The 25,594-nt window shown below is 41.7% G+C and overlaps 1 protein-coding gene across 1 annotated transcript in view; it reads right to left on the reverse strand.

Moving 5' to 3' along the window:
* TTC23L (tetratricopeptide repeat domain 23 like) overlaps positions 1-25,594 on the reverse strand; it is a 48,376-nt gene that overhangs the window by 13,205 nt on the left and 9,577 nt on the right. The window contains exons 5-8 of the mRNA XM_057708457.1: positions 16,830-16,986; positions 15,336-15,461; positions 12,460-12,637; positions 10,410-10,518 (exon numbers count right to left, since the gene is read on the reverse strand). Coding sequence (XP_057564440.1) covers positions 10,410-10,518; positions 12,460-12,637; positions 15,336-15,461; positions 16,830-16,986 — 570 coding nt within the window. The remainder of the gene's footprint in view (positions 1-10,409; positions 10,519-12,459; positions 12,638-15,335; positions 15,462-16,829; positions 16,987-25,594) is intronic.

Below are 25,594 nucleotides of genomic sequence, written 5' to 3' on the forward strand. Positions count from 1 at the left end.
AACCATTGTATTAAGGTATAACTTGTAAACCACACATTCACCCATTGTAATTACACAGTCTGATAAGGTTTTAGTAATTTTACATAGTTATGTAATCATGATACATGATGTGATCATTCACTATATAGTCTTTTCAGGCTGGATTCTTTCATGTGGCACTGTTTTTGCATAAATTAGTACCTCACTTCTTTTCACTGATGAGTAGTTTTCTATCATATGGATATATCCCATTTTGTTTACACATTCACAAGTTGATGAATATCTGTGTATGTGTATACAGTCCACTATGTTTATTCACATACTTACCAGGTCCAATTCTATTCCTCTCTGTGGATTTGTCACCATCTGCTGTCATTTTCCTTCAGCCTGAGGACTTCCTTTAGTATTTCTTTTAGGGCAAGACTGCTACCAACAAATCCTGTTTTTGTTAATCAGGAAATGTCTTTCTCTCACCTTCATCTTTGAAGGACAGTTTTGCTGGATGTATAATTCTTGGTTGAATTTTATTGCCGTATTTTCAACATACTATTCCACTGCCTTCTAGCCTTCATTTATCGGATGGAAACTCAACCATTAATCCTAGTTGTTTTTCCACTGCTGCTTTTAAGGTTTTCTCTTTGTCACTCAGCAATGTGACTATGTGTCTAATTGTGGTTTTCTTTGTGCTTACCTTACTTGGCATTGAGACTTTTAAATCTGTGGATAACATTTTTATCAACTTTGGGAACTCTGGGGCCATTGTTCGTTTAGGTGATTTTCTGCCTCTTTCTTTCTCCTTTGTTTATGCAGCTTTCATTCCATGAGTGTTGCTACACCTGCTGTTGTCCCACAGATCTCTTAGGCTCTGTTCATTTCTCTTCAATATCTTCTATCTCTGTTCTTTGGATTGGATCATCTCTAGTGGCCTCCTTTTGAGCTATCGCTATCTTTTCTGACATCTCAGATCTGATGTTGAGATCATTAACACATTTTTCATCCAGTTACTATATTTTAAAATTCTAGAATTTCCATCTTAGCTGGTTTTTAAAAGTAGTTTATATTTCTCTATTGAGAGTTCCTACTTACTAAGTAATCTTCATAATATATTCTTTTAATTCTTTGAACAGTTTCCTTTAATTCTTTGACCCTATTTATGATAGCTGCTTTGAAGTCTTTGCTAAATCCAACATCTAGTCCGCTTAGAGTCAATTTCTTTTTCTTTCTCTTTCTCTTCCTCTTTTTTTGTTTTTTTCTTTGTTTGTTTTTTGTTTTTGGCTGTGCTGCTCAGCTTGCAGAATCTTAGTTCCCTGATCAGGGATTGAACGCAGGCCCTCAGCAGTGAAACCACTGGACCACCAGGGAATTCCCTTAGAGTCAATTTCTATTGACTGCTCTTTTTCTGAGTCACAGGTTCCTGCCTCTTTGTATTCTTGTCTCTTTTTTGCTGACGACTGTATATTTTAGATGATATATAGGAGCAATCACAGATTCTGATACATCTATGTGGGGTTTTGTTTTCTTTTGTTTTTAAAGCAAACTATGGAATATGTCTCCCCCATGGAGTTTGGAGGCTAATGTCTTTGCTCTGGTGTTATTTTTTTGTGTGTTTGTTTTTTGGTTTTGTTTTTGATTAATAGACTTTTTAGAGCAGTTTTACATTCAGAGCAAAATTGAGTGGAAGATACAATATAACCCTGCCCTCAAATATGTACTTATGATGGTAAATTTTGTGTGTCAACTTGACTGGGCCAAGGGATCCCAGATAGGCTGGTAAAGGATAATTTTTGGTGTCTGTGAAGTTATTAGCATTTAAATTAGTACACTGAGTAAAGATGACCTACCCTTACTAACACAGGCAGGAATTACCTAATCCATTAAGGGTATAAATAGAATTTTTTAAAAAAGGGTAAAAGAAAAGAGATTTGTCTCTTTTCTTGAGCTGAAAAATCCATCTACTCCTGCCACTTGGGCCTTTGGGCGCCAAGACTTACATCAGTGGCCCCTACATCCCCCAGTGCTCAGGCCTTTGGCCTCATACTGGAATTTACACCATCAGCTCCCCTGGGTTCTCAGGCCTTCAGACTCAGACTCAATTATACCACCAGCTTTCCTGGTTCTTCAGCTTGCAGATGGTAGATTGTGGTACTTCTCTTCCTCCATAACCACAGATGAGCCAATTTCTATAATAAAGCTCCTCATCTATCTCTATCTGTATGCACTGTTGGTTATGTTTCTCTGGAGAACTCTGACTAATACAGATTTTGGTACCAGGAGTGGGCTCAACAACACGGACTCCCACTCACCAAGGCCAACCCGGCTATGGCCACTGCTGAGTGCCCAATCTGCCAGCACAGAGACCAACACTGGGCTCTCAATATGGCACCATTCCCCAGGTGATCAGCCATCTACCTGGTAGCAGGTTGGTTACACTACACTACTTCTATCATGAAAGGGGCAGTGCTACATCCTTACTGGAATAGATACCTGCTCTGGATGCAGATTTGTATTTCCTGCATACAAAGCTTCTTCCAAAACTACCATCTGTGGACTTAGAGAATACCTTATTCAGCCACATGGTATTCCACACAATACTGCTTCAGATCAAGGAACTCACTTCACAGCAAAGGCAGTGTGGCAGTGGGCCCATGCTCATGGAATTCACTACTTTAGGATGGTTACCCACCATCCTGAAGTAGATGGCTTGATAGAACTGTGGAATGCTTTTTGAAGACTCAGTTAGTGTCAGCTCGGTGGCAATACTTTGCAAGGCTGGGTCAAGCTTCTCCAGAAGGGTGAATATTCTCTGAATCAGCACCCAATATACAGTGCTGTTTCTCCAGTAGCCAGGATTCACAGGTCCAGGGATCAAGGGGTGGAAATATGAGTAGCACCACTCAATATTACCCCTAGTGACCCACTAGCAAAAGTTTTGCTTCCTGTTCCCATAACTTTATGCTCTGCTGGCCTAGAAGTCTTAGTTCTAGAGGGAGGAGCGCTTCCACCAGGAGACACAACAATGATTCCATTGAACTAGAAGTGAAGACTGCCACCTGGCCATTTGGGGTTCCTCATGCCTTTGAATCAACAGACAAGGAAAGGAGTTACTGTGCTGACTGGGGTGACTGATCCTGACCACTAGGGGAAACTGGAGTACTGTTCCACAATGGAGATAAGGAAGAGTATGTCTGGAAAACAGGAGATTCCTTAGGGCTTCGCTTAGTATTACTACTTCCTATGATTAAGGTCAATGGAAAACTACAACATTCCAATCCAGGCCAGATTAGTAATAACCCAGAACTTTCAGGAATGGAGATTTGGACCACCCACCAGGTAAAGAATCATTACCAGCTGAGATGCCAACAAGACAAAAGGAATATAGAATGGGTAGTAGAAAAGGGTAGTTATAAATACCAGCTATGACCACATAACCAGTTACAGAAATGAGGACTGTAATTATAATGAGTAGTTCCTCCTTATTTTGTAAATACGTTTGTGTGTGTGTGTGTATATATATATATATATATATATATACATATTAAGCAAATATCTTTGTTTTGCTATTTTCTTATCATGTTACATAAGATGTATTAACTTCATATCACTATTTAAGGATCATTCATTTTACATCATAGCTGTCAAGTTATGGGATACCAGAAGATGAGTAAACATCCTTGAAGGACTTTACCTCTTCTTCTGGGGGGATGGATTAGTGCATTTTCAGTTGTAGCCAGGATAGCTGTATCATTTCAGGTGGAATTATGACCTTGTTAGTGTCTTTATTTGAATATTATGTTTAAGGAGATGCATATAGGTATCAAGTTGACAAGGAGTGGATTTGTGATGGTTACTTCTGTGTCAGCTTGACTGGGCTAAGGAATGCCCAAACAGCTGGTAAAATATTATTTCTGAGTGTGTCTGTGAGGGTGTCTGCAGGAGAGATTAGCATCTAAATTGGTAGACTAACTAAAGAAGATCCACTCTCACCAATATGGGTAGACATCACCCAATCCATAGAGGGCCCAGATAGAACCATCAAAAAAAAAAAAAAAAAAAAGGAGGCAGAGGAAGGGTCAATTCTCTGTCTTCTTGAGCTGGGAAATATCTCCTGCCCCTGGACATCACACCGTTGTTTTAAATTCCCAGTTTCATAATTCCAGCATCCCTGCCATATCTGAGTATGGTCCTGATGCTTGCTCTGTCTCTTCAAATTGTGGTCTTTGCCTTTTAGTATGCCTTGTACTTTTTTTCTTGGTAGCTGGGCATGATGCATTGGATAAAAGGAACCGCTCTAAACAGGTTTTTAGTAATGCGGTAGGAAGGTGTTGGGGGAAGGGAAGCATCATCTAATCCTATGATCAGGTCTCCGTCTTTTGGTGAGCCTCTGTCTCTGGACTGAACTCCACAAGTGTGCCACAGTACCCCTCTCCCTCAGGTGGGACAGGATGGAGGAGGCTGGAGTTGGATATTTCCATTTTCTCAGGCTGGTTAGGCTCGGGAAAAAAACCCAATAGTTAGGGTCTCGTAAAAATAGTTTCTCTTGAGGATAGGCTTTGTTAAGCAGCATGTTCTGGTGTACTTTTAAATGGTTACTTTCCCCCTCTCCCTGCTGCAAGGAAGGGGGGAGTTTTCTCCAGTATTCACTCTGAGAACCTGGTCCCGTTCCTGGAGGTAAACAAAAGTGTGGGGGCTCCCCTAAGACTGAGTGCCGTTGGAATGTTTAACTCTCAGACGTGCCTATACTGAGTTTCCATAAATTCAGTCCAGGTTTTCCTACCCCAGTACTGGTTCCTGTGAAGATGGATGTCTGTTCTGGAAAGCTGTGATTATCTGTTTTCACCTGTCTCTCCCATTTCAGGGATAGCAGTTTGCCCTGTGACCTCACTTCTCTGACAGATCTAAGAAGAATTGTTGATTTTCAGTTTGCTTAGCTTTTTTCTTGTTAAGATGGACTGACGATTTCCAAGCTCCTACATACTGGACCAGAAACTGAAAGTCTTTGCCCAGGTTTTAATGCTTATTTTAATTGTTAGTCTGGATTCCTAGGGGTGACCCCTGTGTCTGCATAGCTTAGTGTTGACCCACTGGCTTGGGAAGAGGTTGTGCTCAAATGTCTGCATCCTCTGTTGAGGGATCTCCATGTAGACTGAGGAGTCCATTCAAAGCTCTGCCACATTTCAAGTCTCCTTTGGTTGGTATGTTCCACCGGACTCTCAAGTGTCCCTGAATGTGTATGTGGTTTCTCAATTGGCCACGGATGTTGGGAGAGGTTATCTAGCCTTTCTGTGGCTCTCTCACTTCAACGTTCTTCCAGTTAAAATTTATGACTGGCCTGTGACTGACACCAATCAGCACAGCAAATTCAGGCTAACAAATAGCAGGCATCCCCCCATTCATTTCTACTAAGTTGGCCACTTTTATCTGATAAATCCGTAGGTTCCTGCCACTTGCCCTGAATTGAGTCAGCAGCCTCCTCCGCCAGCAAAGCTGCTGGTTCTCATGGCTAGCGCCATGCGGATAAAATTGCTGTTCTCAAGGTCTGAGCCGGGCCAGTGGAGGGATGGGAGCAGCCCCAGGCAAGATGCCAAAAAGACTCTCTCTTTACCTAAAGCTCTAACAGTTTTTCGAGAATGATGTGCAACTTGTTGTGTGCTGAGCTATTTCCAGTGTCCTGTGAAATGGGTGTTTTTGATCCTTTTATTCAGCGTGTGTGCTGTGTACGTTGAGAGGATATACAGAGCTCTTCACAGAGCCACAGCCAGAAGTCTGCCTCTGTTTACATTTTGATGTACATTTTGATGCAGTTTCACTTACTTTGCAGTTCATTTTCATTGTTTACATATATGTAACTATAAACAATAGTACTTCCTGTGTCCTAAAAATGCAAGTTATTTTTTCCTTAACACTGTTTTTTAAAATTAACCTTCTCTTTATTTATAAAATCCAGCCATTTCATTTCAGTGTATTTTACTTTGGTCACACTGCATGGCTTATAAGATCTCAGTTCCCCAACCAGAAACTGAACCTGGGCCACAGCAATGAAAGCCTGAAATCCTAACCACTAGGCCCCCAGGGAACTTCCAAAATCTAGCCCTTTTAAACACTAAAAAATTCTATCTAGCTAATATACCAATTTTTCCTTTCATTTATTGATAAGTTTGTTTATAATTTTACACAATTACAAATACTGCCACAGTGAACATCCTTATACACGTTTCCTTTTCAATTTTACCAAATATATCAAATTGGTCCCCCAATTTCATATCAATTTACACTATCACTCCCACCAGCTATGAATGGGCAGACCTGTTTACCCACTATCTGGAAAATGCTAGATATTTTCAAATTTTTAAAATTTTCACATAGGATGGGTGCAAGCTTGATCTCATTCCAGTTTTAAAATATGTACCGCTGTAAGACGTGTGACATCCTGACAAACTGCCCTTCAGGGAGTTTGTAATCAAACTGCTCTCATCAATCCTAAATTTTATCTTTTTTAAAATGTTGACAATTTGATAGAAGAAAATTGGCAAATTGGCATCTTTGCTATTTTATATTACTTCTTGATTATTGTAAAGTAAATGTAACTTTTAGCTCTTACATTTAGGACAGTGGTTTATTTTGAGTTAATGTTTATGTACAATATGAGAGTGTTTGGGGATTTTTTTCAGCATGTGGATACCAATCGTTCCAATACTATCTGTTGAAAAGACTATCATTTACACACTGAATTGCTTTTGCACCTTTGCCAAAAATTAACTGGCCATACAGAATTAATTAAATCTATTTCTACACTCTCCTTGTGTTCCAATGATTCTGGTTTCCGTCCATCTCTTCACCAATACCACTCTCTTGATAAAGGTTGCTTTAGAGTAAATCTTAAAATCAAATTGTATGATTCCTCCAACTGTACCATTTTTAAAAATTGTTTTAGCTTCTTAGTTTCTTTGCTTTTCCATATACATTTTAGAGTTAGCCTGTCTATCTTTACAAAACTTCTTGCTGGGATTTTGACTGTAATTGCATTAAATCCACAGACCAATTTGGGAAGAACTGATATCCTTACTAAATTGAATCTTCCAATCCAAAAACACAGTGTCTCTCCATTTATTCAGGCCATCTTTGACATCTTTGGTCAGGCTTTTGTAGTTTTCAGTACACAGATCCTGTATACATTTTGCTAGATTTATACCTAAGTGTTTCATTTGGGAGGAGGAGACTATTGTAGATGATATTTTCAAAAATTTCTTTCCAGTTGTACATGGCTAATGTAGAAATATGACTAGATTTGTGTGAGGATCTTGTACCCTATGACCTCGCTAAGCTTAAACTCACTTACTAGTTCTAGGAGATTTGTAGAGTCCTTGGCCAGTCGTGTTGTCTACAAATAGAGATCATTTTATTTCTTCTAAGCTGTATGTCTTTTTCTTGCCTATTGCATGGCTAAGACTTCCAGCACTATGTTGGATAAGAGTAGAGTGAACATCTTCCCCTTGTTCTTGATCTTAAAAAGGAAAGCATTCAGTCTTACCATTAAACGTGATGTTAGCTGCAGGCTTTTTGTACAGGCCTCTTATCAGATTGAGGAAGTTCCCCTTCCATCATGAAAGGATGCTAAATTTTGTCACATGCTTTTTCTGCATCAATCGATAAGATTCAGGTTTGAATAGTGAATCAGTCTGACATTCTCAAGGAAAAAAACCTCGTTTAATCATGGTGTATTATTCTTTTTTATAAGTTGATATATATTTTGTTCAGGATTTTTTACATCTATGGGCATGAAAGGTATTGGTTTATAGCTGTTTTTCTGTTTTTGTTTTGTGTTTTCTTCTAATGTCTTTGCCTGATTTTGGCATCAGGGTGATGCTGGCCTCATAGGATGAGGGAAGTATTCCCTCCTCTTCAATTTTGTGAAAAGATTATATAGGATGGGAGTTATTTCTTCTTTATATGTTACATAGAATTACCTAGTGAAATCATCTGTGCTTGGAGATTTCTTTCTCAAAAAGTTGGCTACAAATTCTTTTTTTTTTTAATGATTAGGGCCTATTTGGGTTATCTATTCATCTTGGTTGAGTTTGTTTTTTTATTTTATTTATGGTATTTCATGACAGGCACAAGTCTTAGATCTTTTTATAATTAAACCTATCAGTCTTTTCTGGTATATCTTTGTGTGCTCAGACAGTTCTTCTTTCCTTCAATTTTTTTTTTTTTATTTTTTTATAAAGAAAATGATTTTGTTCTAAAGTTGGTTATTTCTAAATATTTATTTATTTATTTGGCTGCACTGGGTCTTAGTTGAGGCACTTGGGATCTTTAGTTGTGGCATGTGAACTCTTAGTTGCAGCATGTGGGATCTAGTTCCCCAACCAGGGGGCGAACCCAGGCCTCCTGCATTGGGGGTACAGAGTCTTAACCACTGGACCACCAGGGAAATCCCTCCTCCAATTTTTAATTTCAGTACATTTTATTCCAATACTGTACTTTCTTCTGGTTAATTCATATTTTTCAGTTATTTTTTTAAATTTTATTTATTTTTGGCCGTGTTGGGTCTTCGTTGCTGCACGCAGGCTTTCTCTAGTTGCAGCAAGCAGGGGCTACTCTTCATTGTGGTGCTTGGGCTTCTCATTGCAGTGGCTTCTCTAGTTGTGAAGCATGGGCTCTAGGCACGTGGGCTTCAGTAGTTGTGGCACATGGGCTTAGTTGCTCCACGGCATGTGGGATCTTCCCGGACCAGAGATCGAACCTATGTCCCCTGCATTGGCAGGCAGATTCTTAACCACTGCACCACCAGGGAAGTCCCTATATTTTTCAGTTTTGATGTAAAAAATATTACTCCGTCTGGAATTTAAGGGATGCTAGGAGGTGAAGATCCAGATTTTCTTTATTTTTTAAAATTTTTTAAAATTTATTTATTTTCATTTATTGGCTGTGTTGGGTCTTCGTTGCTGCACATGGGCTTTCTGTAGCTGTGCAGAGTGGGGGCCACTCTTCATTGTGGTGCATGGGCTTCTTATTGCGGTGGCTTCTCTTGTTGGGGAGCACGGGCTCTAGGCACATGGGCTTCAGTAGTTGCGGTGTGTGAGCTCAGTAGTTGTGGCTCTCGGGCTTAGTTGCTCCGCAGCATGTGGGATCTCACCAGACCAGGGCTCGAACCTGTGTCACCTGCATTGGCAGGTGGGTTCTTAATCACTGCACCACTAGGGAAGCCCCCAGATTTTCTTTAAAGTTAAAAGTTAGTATGCGAGAAAAGAATAAGATGGCTTTGGAATCTCCCAACTCTATAGTCATAAACTTTTTTTCACTGAAAACAAATTCTACATATTCACAAATAGATGAAATTTCTTAATAACCTAATTTAAAAAAAATCAAATATATAGATGGATCACAAATCCTGTGAGTACACACAAGGAAATTTTTTAAATGAGCAAGGTAATTAGCTAGAAAACACAGAATGAGAACATTCATGATAAAGAAAACAATATTCAAAATATCCAAGTTACTTCTGAAAACTAAAAAAGAAGTTTATTTAATAACATGGGGAAATACAGGAGTGGAAAAAAGTAGGACGCAAAACTTTCCCTATAACATCCTCCCTCTCTCTCTCTCTCTCTCTCTCACACACACACACACACACACACGCACACTTTTACTCTCTCTCGCTCTCTGTCACATGTGACTGGAAAATAACGTCCACCAAAATGGATTACTTTTATAAGCAGAGAAAATCAACATTTAAAAAATATGTTACATTCTTTACAAATCCCAAATTCCTCCTAATAAACCACTGAATCCACTAGTGTCCATTAATCGGATCCAGCAAGCTAAGCATGGGACACAGTCCTCCCTCACCAGTTTTGTGTCCTCCCAAAGCTACCCACTTTGAAAAGGATGACTGCCTGAGGAAGGACTACTGTTGAAGGAGCAGTTCATGACTTGGCTTTCCTCTAGAACCCCTAGTTCCTCACTTTTGAATATAAGACAAGACAACGCTACCTGCTACAAACATTCTCTCGTAAGCCTGAGAGAGAGTCAAGGAGGCTGAGAGTGGAGGAGGATGAGGAGAGGAGCCTATGTTTTTCCCTTTTATCACTGGATTTCCTCATTAACTGATACACCTCAGGTCACATTCACAGTGTGTAGGATCTCTACTCTATGCAGGCGAGTTTTGCTGAGACTCTAAGGGCATAAAGGAAATAGAAATCAGATGATCTTACTGGTTTTGATGTTCCAACTAATTTGGGGAGATACTGTTTTGCCTAAATTCATGCGTAAATGACTTTCTACAAAATGGTATCCAGTCTTATCTTTCCATCACAGACGTGAATAGCCACTTATAATCTGTCCATGTTGATAGACCATTCCATTCACCAATGTGCTCCCTCCTGTGACCAGGAAACAATAATACCTGCAAAACCACCTCTTCTACCTACCCCAGTGTTGGGCCTCTCCAGACATGGCATAAGCCTTGGCTAGTAACACGCTCGCCTCTGCAGCTTGGGGGCTGACCTCAGTGAACAAAGAAACACAGATAGAATGGGCCTGGAATAGAGAAAATCAAAACAAGGTAAGTACCCAAATGACAGTGTTTCACTGTGGATTTTATTGTAGCTCTCACAGAATTGCTAGTTGATTGAGAGCTGACATAAATCTAATCATGGACTTATAGGAGAGATGAGTTTGAGTCCCAGCTCTGCTGTTTCCTAGTTGTGAGTCTTGAGCAAGTAATTTTACCTTCATATGTAGAGGAAATACGTAGTTTCCACTGATTAGGGTTTGGGAAAGATTAAATGAGATGGTGCATGCAAAGCACTGGGCATAGTACCCTTCACATGGTAAGTTCTCAATAAATTATTACTTTTTATTAATTTCATAGCAAAAATAAAATCATAACTTTAGCTCAGCCTCTCAAAGGTTCAGTATCAAAAAAAAATCTAGTAAAGCGTGAATCCTAGTGAATCCTAGAGCTATACTGCCTGGATTCCCATCTTCGCTCAGCCATTCACTGTAACGTAAGGCAAGCCACGAATTTCTCTGAGTATGAAACAGGGGTGACAGAAATAGTATTTGTCACCAACAGTTGTAAAGATTAAGTGAATATATGTAAAGTGTTTAGAATATCACCTGGAATAGAGTAAGCACGAGATAAGTGTAGATTTTATTATTATCTGAACTAAAATGGAAGGAGTGATACTTTGGAAAGAGAAAGAGAGAAAACATTCAGCTCACATCCCACCAGCAAGAAAAGAGCCACCTGTACTTCATACGTCACAGGCCAAACACTGTGAGGTATTTCAAGGAGCTTCAGAGGTTGCCAGACAATACTTGGGAGCGAAGACCCAGTGCGGAGTTGTTGTGAATACAGGCTCTGGGGTCAAATTTTTCTGAGCTCATATCCCTGCCCCACCACTCGTTAGCTACACAGCTTCAGCTTCCTCATCCTTAAGATAAAAAAAGATAACAGTGCCTCCTTCATATGGTTATTTCATGGATTAGGTGAATTAATATATCCTCAATTGCACGGGCTAAAAGCATTGCATAAATTCGAACTATTATTTTTCAGGTTGGGAAACATTATTTTTTTATCCATTCTGATCGGACCACTGCTATAGGAGAGTCTTGGACACACCAGACTGGCTTTCTCTGTAAGCAGTGGACTCCCTGCCTTCAGGGCAGCATTTCCTAACATCTCTCCATCGTGTGATGTCAATAACCTTGGATTTTTGGATTCTCTGCGATGCCTTCTCTTCACTAGCAGAATTTCGCGTATACTGGTGGATGGCATTACACCTTTTCCGTGATATAGGAAATCCAGTATGTGATGTTTTTGGTTACAAGAAATACTTGAAGCCATGGGTACGGTTCTCATTTAAGGAGAGAAAAGGTGAATTTAACAAGAAAGAATTTAACTAGCAGTTTCGAGATAAGTTTCACGTACGTGACACATAAAGCACCCTACACTGTTTCCACTGTGATAGACTCAACATTCCTTTGTATATTTTGCTTTGTTTTCCCCTCTGCATTTGTCGAATCAGCTACCTCCAAGCAAAACACCACTTGGTCAGTTTAACCTTAGATCTGGAAAAGCAACCAACTAGACTAGTTGAAAGGACAAATGACAGCATTACACCAAAATATTATACATTTTCACTTAAAAAGTCCTTTGCATTTCCTAAAGACTTAAGTTCAGTTGCTGCTGTGGCTTTCTTCCCTGGAGTCGGCTCCCTCGGTTCCCTCTTCCCAGCACAGACAGAGGTGAAGGAAGCCCGGGAGGGGGAGTGCTGTCTTAAGTCAGGTCACACAGCAGACAGGCCCACCGCGAGTCAGTGCTCTCTGTCCAGGCCACGTTCAAGGTTCAAGAAGGTCTCTTGCGTGGATCTGCAGGGAAACCAATCCCACACCTTGTTCTTCTGAGAAGCCCAGGCATCCCTGGCCCTGGGGCCAAACAAAGCCACCTGGCTGGGGCTGCAGCCACCCACCTACCTGCTGCAAGTACTGGATAGCCTGGTCGTGGTTCCTCCTCAGCTGCTCTATCTGAGCAATTTCCTCATAAAGACTGACCAGGTCTGACGTTCTATCACCCCTCACAGCAATAACGTTGCCAATTGCCTTTTCAAAGTATGCCAGAGCTAGGTTTAACCTGCGGTTGGCCAAGGAGGCTCTGTGAGAAAAGGGACCAAGGTGGAAAGTCACAGAAAGGCCACTTGCTTTGCAGACACGAAAAGAACTGATTCTAAACACGAAACCATTTGGCCTTCACAGGCCAATCATCCGAGTGTGTGGCTCCAAACCCCAGCGTGCTGTAAACAAACTCCTATTAACCTGCATTTTACCCACCAGGTTCCACGGACGACCATTCATCAAACCTATTAATGTGTCGTGTGATAGTCTAATTTTATAAAAAAGCAAATGGAAAAAATGACTTCTGGCAGCTTATATGATGGGATAATTTACCCATAAACAAAGACTTGCTAAAATAAAAATAAAATTTTATTACCTCTGCCTCCCTCTCTTTTAGGCCAAAGCAGAGGTTTTCCTGTTTTGTTTGATTTATTGTAGTGTATTCCTCCTCAGTTAAAAACGAGAGAGGATAGAGAAAACAGTGTAAATACCCCGCCCCACCAAAAGGGGGTGGTGCAGTAACTGTGGTCCGGCATACAATAAAACACGTTGGACATTAATCATGTTTTCTTTTCACACTAATACGGAGAAAATTTTTAAATGTGTTAAGTTCAAAATACAGTTATAAAACTGTACTTAAAATATGATTCTGACGTATATATGTGTGTGTGTGTGTATGTGTGTGTGTTATATGCATAGAGAGACAGAGAGAGAGAGAGAGAGAGAACTAAAATGTTCATAGCAGTTATGTTTGGATGGTGATATTACAATTGACTTTTATTTTCTTCTTCATATACACATTTTCAAATTTCCAAAACAAAATGGGGAATATAAGTTTTTAATGATAATAAAATAGCAAGACACAAAGAGAAGAACGTGAGTAGTTCAAAGCTGGTTCTCACAGCTATTAGCTTTATGGGCAAACTCTGGGCGTCTATATTTCCTTCCAAATAAAACAAGGTTAAGAATACCTAAATTACAAGGTTATGAAGATTAGATTAAAAATAAGGTGAAAAATTACCTAACATATAGTAGATACACAATCAATATTTCTTCTCCCTCACCCCATGCCCCCATCTTTGTATTCCCAAGGTGAATTAAAGATATGTGTATAAAATTATTTTATAGAAGGCATTCTGCAATATTTACAATTTATTTTAAACTGGAAGGTTTTGCCCTCCTCCGAAGATTAGAATTTTCAGTCAAAAGAATATATAAGGCATGTTATCTAGGAATTCTTTACAAAAAAATTTTTTTGCTCAATCAGACCGCTATTTCCCTTGACCATAAGAGCGGAAGTTATAGAATGATAGTGCCTTTCATCAAGAGCTTGTAGGGAGATATTAGCCAAGTTGTTTGACCTGAACAGCCTGGCCTCATTTTCCCCACCTTTCAAATGGGGAAAAGGGTTTGCCCTTACTAGATATTCGGTAGGTATCAGACAGAACTCAGTGTGACACAAAAAGTGAGCCAGGGATTCAGATGACCTAGTGCCAGCTCTCCTACTTATTAGTTCTCTCACTTTGAGTTACTTAATTTTTCCCTGGCTTAATTTTCTTATCTGTAAATTTAAAATACCTACCTCATAGGCTTGTGGTATAAGACTGAGTGATATAAATTATGTAAAGCACTTAGAACAATATCTAGGATATAGTTATACTTTAGTAAACATTCCAACAGTTAGAACAGTGCATGTACAAAACAGGTCAACAGTGTGGAATAGAGGAATGAAATATGCATTCAAATTTATTCTGAAAGAGGAACAAGGCCATCTTTCCCATAAGCACAGAAACCTTAGGCACTGCCCCACGTGGCAGCAGTGGACATTCACTAGACTCTAAATTTTTGGACCTGTGGACTTAATTCAATAGTCTGATTTAACTCTGCACATTCAAACATCTCCCCACCATTTCCCATTTGAGGTCTAGACTCATGGTTGTTTAGAGGAGGCAGGCATGACTCATGTATTTCATTCACCGACCCTTCCATCCTCTACCCTACCATGCCTAGTGCTTACAGCTTTGGAAACAGATTGCTTTCAAGGATGTGAAGATGTTTGAAAAATCTAGGGAATAGTAACCTTTTATTATTCTTTTTTTATCCTGATAATCTGATGGGCCCACTCTCATATCTCAATAGGCTGATTCTCCGAGGATTCCTAACTCAACTCTAAAACAGTTAAGTCTCATTTGGGCTTGAACAAATTCCATGAACTTTGTTTCCATATGGAACACAACGTTCCTTAAAAATGCACGTGCTATGCACAGCTCGTGGACCTTCGTTAAGTGTTCCTTCCTCACCTTTTAAGTTGTCATACTTAATGTCAAAAGTAGGTGGCAATTCAGAAAAAAGAAAGGTAATTCTAGAGTGAGTATGAGAGGCAGCACAAGGAAGGACTAAGAGTCTGTAAGGTCAGATCAAGTTCACATCCAACACGTAAAGCTTATCACCCTGGACAGTTTGTTTAACCTCAGCTCAGTTTCCTTGCCCTATCCGTAATGAGATAATAACTGCACCAACTACCTCAGTGGTGGCTGTGAAGATTAAATGGGACAGAGCACATAAAGCTTGGACCATGGTGTACATGTTTGGTAAACATGAGCCTCTTTTATTATCATTTGAGTCTCCGGTACTTTTGCTCTGAATATTTTTCTCCCCTCATATACAGAGCACAGGACAATCATGAAATTCCAGGCCTTAGCCATAAAAGTCCAAGCTTCTCTAAGACCAGATCTTACCTGCCCAAAGCAATTGTTAGATCTTTCTCTGACACCTGTAATCCACAAACACCTCCCTTATGTGATTCTTTCAGCTCCTTCATGTTTCTCTCTGACTTCTGCAGGTTGAAATAAGCCTCTCTGCCAGTGAAACAGTCAAGGAAAATGCCAGATACACAAATGCCCCCACTGACCAGAGGCAGCAGTTGGTAAACAAACAAAAGGGACCCTTGGGAAAACAAAGCAGTATTTGAAAATGCTCACTTCCCTGAGGTCTCTATTTTCCATCTATATATGTTGTCGAGAAGCGAGAATTCCTTAGAAATGGAACAGGGCCCTGGGTGTCCTGTGGTGTTGCGGGAATCCAGGGCTAGGATGGGTGGTGAGTGTCTGGAGTGAACGGAAACCGTAAATCACACTGAATTTCCTTAGAGGCATCTACTGCGTGACAACAGTTATTCATTCCCAACTTGGTTTTTGTGAGTATTAAGAGAGAGGAACGAATTCTGCTGAAAGGGACTTTCTGGGTCATTTAGAAAGTCCAAGCAAAGCAGGTTTTTGGCGAGAGGCAAATAGCAAGAAAGAAAATCCCCTTAATTCCCAAATATCCTTCCATTTCCCACATTTTCAATAGCCTTCTGCTAAGGGCATAAGAGAGGAAGGAAACATATCCGATTTTGCAATTTGAACATCAGGACCAAAAAGAGTAGCAAGGGGGACGGGCAGAGAGGAGAGATCGGGATCACACGGCTCAAACAGGGCTCATGATTATTCATGAGCATGAAAGATCCTGAATAATTTTCAAGTGCAGATGGTACCAAAAGGCTGTTAAAATCACAAGCTTTTTGAGGAAAGGCATACGCAACAGTCCCCCTCTGGAAATATGGAGAACTATTTCTTTTGTCTATTTTGCTTGGCCTCCAGCTTCACGGGCAGTGCTCTCAACAGAATTTCAGAAAAACTAACATGGTCAAGTGTACATTAAATCAGAGGTTTCGGGCTGTATGTTACCATCACCTGGGGCTTTTAAAAATCTCAATGAACACACGCACCCCAGACCTACTAAATCAAACTCTTTGGGGTGGAACCCAAATAGCAATAATTCTTAAAGCTCCCCAGGGGATTACAGTGTGCAGCCTACTTGGACAAACAGTGCTTTAAATTACCATCCTTTCTCCGTCTTCCTACACGGCCACCACTGCTGTCACCTGTGTCCTCAATGCCAACAATGACTGTCTTGAGTGCTTTATGAAGGGCAGGACAGGCTCCAAAAGCTTTCAGCTGGCCAGGGGATGAGTCCCCAGTGAGACCCCTCCCATGGCTTAGCTCAGAGCTCATGTGACTCGACACGAGAGGAACATGCGTACTTTCTAGATGGACTCTCTAAACGGATGCTCGTGGAGGACCTGGATGTCAGAGGCCTTGGTTCCATCCCCCTCCCTGTGTGAGACGATCCACGTGGTGTGGGTGGCCCCTAGCCCTGATCTCCAGGCTCCGCTTGGAAGGGAAGGATATCAGTTCTGCAGCAGCCAGGCCACCCCCAGAGTGTAGTAGAGCATGACCAGAGTTTCCAGGATTTCCTTTTTCTCCTTGTCTGAGGTCGTGTTTTCCTTCCAGGTCAGCAGTGTGTTCTTGGTGGACTCAGCGTGTTTCTTGGCCTGAGCTGGGAGGCCTGGGGAAGTTCGAAGGTGGACGGCAAGAAGGAAAACATTAAAAAGGTTTTTCAGTCAAAGACACTCCTAGGAGGGGCTAGGTGGGCAGTGTGGTTGTCATATGGGCTTTAGTACTGGCTCTCCAAACTGGCAGTGCATTAGAATTAACTGGAATGCTTGTCAAGAAATGGTTCCTGGCCGCCCCTCCCCACCCAGACCTATTGAGTTGGAGTCTCTAGAGGAATGGGGTCCAAGCCTCTGTATTTTGAATTAACTCCATAAGCGTGTCTTAGGCAGCCATCCTGGCATTCGTCTATGGACTCAGTTTGGAAATCACTGATGGAGTCAGGAGTGGAAGCTGAGTATTCCATTCCTAATCCACCGCTAATGCCAGGTGACCTTTTCAATCCACGAAGCTTCTCCATCCTCCAAATGTAAAATGACAACAAAATTATAGAAGCTGCTCTTTTACCAAACACATGGAGATAGTCCAGGAACAAACTAGGTTATGCCACAGTGTGCTATGCTTTGAGCTTTCAGGAAAAGGCCTTCTTTAAAGACAAGGGCTTATGAACACAATTACTTCCATCTGGGGAGTTTTTCAATCCAAGATGAAGCTGGTAATACTAATTGGTCACACACACACACACACACAAAGGATCTAATTTCTAAATGCAGTGAGGCCCCTCTCTGAGAAAGAAGACAAAGAGGATGCAAAACCCCACTCGACACAACATGGGGCATGTTTCCCCTCGTTTTCTCACTAAAAGCTGGTGCTCCCGGGCACTTTCTTGAACTGCTATTAGTCCAGTTAACAGAGGGAGACGTGGGAACATGCAGTTTACAAACTATTTCCTCATCTTCCAGCCTAGCTCATATCCAATGATCCCTGATGAGAAAGGGAAACCCTGGAGAAAAGAGAAAGGCCAGCAGAGAACACATAGGGGTTCTCCTCCACCCTACTGAGGACCGCCACAGCTGGTGTTCACACTCAGCTCTCCTCTCTGCAGCCCCCAGGGTCTGAGAAACATATTCACCCCTGGCAAGGAGGCCTGTTATGCCTCCGATGCTCCCTTCACACCCTAGCCCTCCGTTTGCTCTCCCTTCAGCCCTTGGAGCCTGCTCTCACAGTACGGATGCAGTCAGCGGCAATAGGGACAATTTGAAGGACCTGCATTTGATGCCCACAGCCCTCACATGTTCCAGATGCGCAGGTCTTAATGAATGGCAACAATGAGAACACGGTTTCTCTGGAAGAGCCCTAAAAGTGACCCAGAAGCCAAGACGTCTGTATAACACTCAGAGGTGTCTGTTCTATAGGTCTCCACTGAAGAGAAGAATGGACTCCGTGGCTGTGTCTCAAGTTACCAGACAACAGTGGTCCTCAAACCGTACTGTGCATAAACAGATGGAGAGATATACCATATTCTTGGGCTGGAAGAATCAGTATTGTGAAAATGACGACAGTACCCAAAGCAATCCACAGTTTTAGTGCAATTCCTATCAAATTACCAATGGCACTTTTCACAGAATTAGAACAAAAAAACTTTACAATTTGTATGGAAACACAAAAGACCACAAATAGCCAAAGCAATCTTGATAAAGAAAAATGGAACTGGAAGAATCAGGCTCTCTGACTTCAGACTATACTACAAAGCCACAGTAATCAAAACAGTATGTTACTGACACAAAAACAGAAATATAGATCAATGGAACAGGATAGAAATCCCAGAGATAAACCCAGGCACCTATGATCACCTAATCTATGACAAAGGAGGCAAGAATATACAATGGAGAAAGGACAGTCTCTTCAACAAGTGGTGCTGGGAAAACTTGACAGCTACATGTAAAAGAATGAAATTAGAATACTTCCTAACACCATATACAAAAGTAAACTCAAAATGGATTAAAGACCTGAATGTAAAGCCAGACACTATAAAACTCTTAGAGGAAAACATAAGCAGAACACTCTTTAACATAAATCGCAGCAAGATCTTTTTGACCCACCTCCTAGAGTAATGAAGATAAAAACAAAAACAAATGGGACCTAATTAAACTTAAAAGCTTTAGCACAGCAAAGGAAACTATAAACAAGATGAAAAGACAACCCTCAGAATGGAAGAAAATATTTGCAAATGAAGCCACTGACAAGGGACTAATCTCCAAAATATAAAAACAGCTCATGCAGGGCAATATCAAAAAAACAAACAATCCAATCCAAAAATGGGCAGAAGACCTAAACAGGCATTTCTCCAAAGAAGACATGCAGATGGCCAACAGACACATGAAAAGATGCTCAACATCACTAATTATTAGAGAAATGCAAATCAAAACTACAATGAGGGATCACCTCACAGCCGTCAGAATGGCCATCATCAAAAAATCTACAAACAATAAATGCTGGAGATGACGTGGAGAAAAGTGAACCCTCCTACACAGTTGGTGGGAATGTAAATTGATACAGCCGCTATGTAGAACAGTATGGAGGTTCCTTAAAAAACTAAAAATGAACTACCATATGATCCAGCAATCCCACTCCTGGGCATATACCCAGAGAAAACCATAATTCAAAAATATACATGCACCCCAAGTTCACTGTAGCACTATTTACAATAGCCAGGACATGGATGCAACCTAAATGTCCATCAACAGAGGAATGGATAAAGGAGATGTGGCACATATATACAATGGAATATTATTCAGCCACAAAAAGGAACAAAACTGTGCCATTTGCAGAGATGTGGATGGACCTAGAGACTGTTACACAGAACTAAGTCAGAAAGAGAAAGACAAATATCATATAATATTGCTTATATGTGGAATCCAGAAAAATGATACAGATGAACTTATCTGCAAAGCAGAAATAGAGACACATGTAGAGAACAACATATGGATACCAAGGGGGGAAGGGGAGGGCAGGGTAAATTGGGAGATTGGGATTAACATATATACACTACTATGTATAAAACAGATAACTAAATGAGAACCTACTATATAGCACAGGGAACTCTACTCAATGCTCTGTGGTGACCTAAATGGGAAGGAAATCTAAAAAAGAGGGGATATGTGTATACGTATAGGTGATTCACCTTGCTGTAAAGCAGAAACTAACACAACATTGTAAAGCAACTATACTCCAATAAAAATTAATTTAAAAAAATTGCACAGTGCATCATAAGCCCCCTGTTAAAATGCAGATTCCTGGGCCTCCAGTAGTTATGGTTCCCAAGTTCTAAGGTGAGGACCAAGGATTCAGATTTATAACAATTATCTTAGGTTATACTGATGTAGACTGTTTGAGGACCACTCTTGGAGAAACAGTGAGTTCCTTTATACAGGAAGTGAGACTCATCACCCTTCTGAAGAGTAGGTAGGGTTTTGACTGATGGAGAAGAATGAGAATGGGTTTTTCCACTTGGAGTAAACAGCCTGAGCCATAAAGACAAAATAAGCATGGGTACGTGTGTGCATATGTGCACTGGTGGGGTGGGGGTTGGGGGGTGCTGGAGTATTAGGGAAGGCTATAACAAGACCAGCCTGACTGAAGGGAGGTTTAAGTTGAAACGTAACGTGTGAACTGGATAGAGAACATGGAGTCTTGGGTGCCAAGATGAAGAAGCTGGACTTGATCTGCTAGATAGTAGGGAGTCTTTATAGGTCTTGAGAAGGTAGCAGCAACAGAAAATCCTGCCAGGGAATCAGACCAAGACAATAAAGTAGGAAACTGAGGGTCTTTTTATCAAATAGATTGCTTTGCACAACCCTTGGGCCCTTGGGAGTGTGTCAATACGGAGTGCGAGAAGCGCCTTTAGATGCTTCCCTGGGTCTACAGGAAGGAGAGAAGTGAAATTGGATGAGCTACTGAAAACCACCCTGGAATCAGCACCACATTGCTTCTGGGCTCTAAATGGAAAACAAATCCTAAAGTTGTTCTGAGGCTTTGCAAGTCTGCCCCGAGCCCCACACCCCAGCCGTAGGTGCCCAGTGCTGGCTGTGAAATCCGCAAGAGGAACACTTTTCCTCCAAACTCAGCAGCTAATTAATTATCTAGTTCCTTGTCTCTCCTTCACCATGCCCTGCACTGTGGTCCTTCTGATAAAAAAGCTGAGCTGGTGACCAATGGGGGCTTAAGTAAACTGAACCAGGATAAAACAGCTCACTAAACTTTGAAGTCAGCCCTAAAGAAAAACATGACGCCTTTGCCCCTCCCAGAACCCACTCTGGTCTCTAAAGCGGGTACGTGTACCCCTACAGGTATGCAAGATGCCATAAGAGTGTGGGGGAAAAAATCAAAAATATTTGTTTTCTATTCTTATGAATATTTATAATCTTACATAACACTTAATACCATTGTACATAGTTTATAATAAATACATATTTATGGAGAGTGATCAAAACTTTTTAGTAACAAGGGAGCTAATTCTCAAGAGTTTAAAGACCACTGCTCTAGACAAGTGTTTTCTGACGTTTACAGGTATGAAAAAAGCTCCTTTCTCATTTAAAAAAAATCTCTCTGGGACTTCCCTGGCGGTCCAGTGGTTAAGACTCCGCACTTCTAACGCAGGGGGCACAGCTTCAATCGCTGGTCGCTGGTCAGGGAAATAAGATCCCACATGCTGTGTGGCGCGGCACCCCCCGAAAATAAATCTCACTCTGTGATACATTTTTATAGCATTTCTTACATGAGAAAATTCAGGATGACAAAAAGTACGATGAATCAGAAACTAATACTTTGAAATGAATTTGCTTTTTACTAACTGCAAGAACACCCTCTTGAATGTAAAAATAACACTGCGTGTATGTATATGCGTAAGACTCACTTCCTCTCTCTCTGCAGAATGCTCACAGATCAGTGACCTCGTTCCCGAACTCCAAGTCCCACCTCCCCAGTTCCAGTGTCTGCTCCAAGACCAAGTCATTTTCCTTTACTTGCCCTCCCAAGTCAAGGACACCAGCCTTCTCCCTGCACCAACAGCGCAGCAACTACAGAAGCAAAACTCAGGGAGGCAGCAAGACCTGCTTCTGGAGCTGAGATTCAAAAATCACAAGGGTATATTGATGAACTGGAAAAGGGGTCCAGAGATTGCCCACCAAATGTATCGATCATTTTGCTTTAGTTTGGGATAAGATTCCACCACAGATGTCTGTTACTCTGAGTCAGGCCACAGACAATCTGCTCAGAGCTACTCAATCTTTGGGGGCTGCTGTTGTCACCTTTGATCACCACCTATATTTAAGCAGTTCTCAGGGTACAGTGATTAAGAGAGCAGGGTCCAGAGCCAGACTTCTAGGTACAGAAGCTGGCATAGCCGCTTACTACTTGAATGAGTTACTTAATCTATCTGTACTTCAGTTTATTCATCTATAAGATGGCAGTGAAAATACCTCCTACCTTGTAGCGTTCTTGCAAGGATTAATTTAATTAATTCATGAAAATAGTGCCTGGCACACAGGAGTGAAATGAGTTTAAATAAACATTAGCCATCATTATTACCATTACTACCAGGGGCCGTTCCTCTTAAGCGATTTATTATACTTGTCCTTACGTACTCTGGACATTCTTCATAAAGCTGCTTCCAGAATCTCTTTAAAAGGCTGCATTCGCAAATGTACACTCACTTCAGATAAGTACCAGCCTTCTTGCAGGTCAGATCACCTGCTGTTTATCATTCCCGGTCGTTCCTGTACCAGCTTTTTTACCAGCTAGACAGAGAAGGTAGGGTTCACGACGTAGGGTTCACGACGTACGCTTCCTTTTCGATATATTTGCAACACTTACAATAGAGGCCCAGATACCTGGAAGGTTCCCAGTAATAACAGGCTGACAGATTCATTCATTACTTCATTAATAATAGGCAAAACATCAGGAAACTGCCTGTCCACGTTACTGTCTTCTCCTTCCTGAACACTTGGAAACGGTGGTCACGACCAGCCACCCCACTGTTCTCTGCCTGCCCTTTTCTTAACCACTGAAGCCCTAGGCTTGGGAGGGTTCTTGCCAGGTCAGCTGGTGACAGAGTTCCACTTCTAGTGTCCCTTACTCTGCTTCACCAACCAACAGCCTTTCATACGCTCTGCTTCACAAAGGCCTCGCATTTTCTTGTTATTAACTCCTAAACCCCATCCCATTGATCACTCCACTTTTTAAAACCTTCAAACTATGTATCTAGCTCCTTCCTCCCTGCCAAAAATCTTCTGAGGTCTCCTCCTCTCACAGGATGATCTTCACGTGACTTTTCTGCCTTCCCTAGCTGCGCTCCTGTTTCACCTCATCCCTTTCACTCTGCAGGATGCAGCGTACGTCGTCAAGTCCACTGGCCCCTGTGCCTTCCCCTCATCCCCAGGATCTGGCTTCTGCTCCAACCCTTCCGCAGAAACAGTTCTCGTGAGGTCCCCAAAGGCCTCCTACTGAATACGTGCGGTCGCAGTTTCTTGGCAGCCCCATCTCAAGGCAGCACGAGACACCTTAGCTGCTTGGCTTCTCCTCTTGGCTCCCAAGGCACTGCTCGAACTCGGTTCTCCATGATAACCCTTCTCTAACTGACTCTTTGCTCACTCTACCAGGGTCCTCTATTCCCTTCCGTTAATGTGTCCATCCTCCAAGGGTCTGTCTTTCCATTTCTCCCTTTCCTTCTCTTCCCTCTCAGAAGTTTTATCAACTCTTATAACTTCAACCTTGGCCTTCTACTTATAATTTTCCATTCTCCTCCCTAGTTCTGGTCTCAAATATTCCTCCATGGTTATGATTTCCCTTCTCTCCTCCCAAGTTCTGGTCCCAATATTCCAGCACCTAGTAGAAATACTCACGCATTTCTCTATTGCCACCCAAAATCAATATATCCAAAACCAGACCCACCATTCCTCTCCCACTCCGCTTCCTTTCTGACCTGCTTATCTCTGATGGTGGCACCTTGAGGGGCCTGAAACTTCATGGTCATTTTGGGGCCTCATTCTTCCTCAACCCCAAATCCAATGCCATGTCCTGCCAATTCTTCCTTCACAGTCTTTTTTTAATTATCATTTTTGAATAGGTAATACATTTCCATGATTCAAAAGTTAAAATCATATGAAAAGGTAAATGTTGAGAGGTCTCACTTCCAATTTTATCCCTTTTCACCACAAGCAACCTCAAGATAACGTTTGTTTCTTTCTTGTGTGTCCTTCAGTGCCTCTTGATGTGAATATATGCACACATTCTCATTCCCCTCCCCTCCTTCTTACCCAAAAAGAGGCATATTACAAATACCGCCCTGCCTTGTGCATTCTCTGTTGCCTAAAGACGTATCCAGGAGATCTTTCCCTAGTGGCAGACAGAGCTTCCTCGTGGCCTTTCTAAGGCTGCATATACCCCATAGTGTGTATTAGTCCTTCGGTGATGAGTACACTTGGTTGTTTCCAATCTTTTACTATCGTAAACAATGCTGCAAAGAATAATCTCACTCATATGGATAAGTGTGTATTCAGGAAAGAGTCCCAGAAGTGGGATTTCTGGCTCAAAAAATAAAGGTATCTGTCCTCCATTGACTCTTAAATCCTTACCTTCTCACTCGTGCCCCCTGTCACCAGCCTGGTTTTACACCTAGATGTCAAGAGCTAGATGAGAGAGCTTCCACTCCAGCTAACATTGCTAGATTGATCTTTCCAAAAGCACACTTTGATTTATTCATCCCCCTCCAGGAAAATCTCTCATGGCCCTCCTGCCTACCAAGTAAATGACTACTTCCTCTGCCTGCCCAAGGTGCCCTCCTTTCCAGGTTCACCTGAGCGACCCTCACCGTAGCTAACCAGTGCTGCTGACAGCTTTCTAAACCAGCTTTCCCACCTCCAGGCCTCTGCCCAGGCCTTGCTCTTCATCAGAAATGCCCATCCCTTCTTCTGCCTACCCAACCGTACTCGTTTTTAAAGGGCCTTCTTGAATGCTACGGCTTCGTGAATCTATCACTTAACCACCTTCAGCCAGAAATGATTCTACCCAATGTCCCCAAAGCCCTGTCTTTAAACCAGTCACACGGCATTTGCCTTCTGGTGCCTTCTATCACAGCTGTCTGTGTGTAGCTCACCTTCCACACAAGGTCATGAGTTCTCTGAAGGCAAAGACTGTGCCTTCTGGACCTCCCGGGCTCCCAGAGTCCTCTTCACAGCGTTCCGCATATACAAGTGTCTCATTAAATACTTGCTGGAAGACCATTTATCGAGAGAAATCAGCCTTCCGGCTGGACGCCCTTCCCCTAATGCTGGAAAAGGCTCCCAGGGAAATGAGGCAGGCGGGCGGGTCTGCGGGCCGTAAAACACGCACGTATGCAGCGAGGCGTGAGCACACACAGATACATACGTCCCGCCTACACGCAAGCCCGTCCATTTTAAAGCAGTTGCAGGATGATTGACAACAAAACTAAGCGGAATTCAGCACGCACTTCAGCCCTCTTGAAGGTCTGTGATTTTTCAAAGCTTTCACTGTTTTCTCTGAAGGACCACAGACTTTAAAAAAAAAGTGAAAGTGAAGAGGCTGGGTAACACCTATACCTGAAATAAGATACCCTGGGCTATCCTCAAGGAAAGGTCATGATCATAACCTATTCTAGAAAAACTTTAGGCTAGGCTGCAGAAAGTCTGGGTTCAAGGCTGGGC

The sequence above is a fragment of the Hippopotamus amphibius genome, chromosome 15 (assembly GCF_030028045.1).
Source record: "Hippopotamus amphibius kiboko isolate mHipAmp2 chromosome 15, mHipAmp2.hap2, whole genome shotgun sequence".
Lineage (NCBI taxonomy): Eukaryota > Metazoa > Chordata > Mammalia > Artiodactyla > Hippopotamidae > Hippopotamus > Hippopotamus amphibius.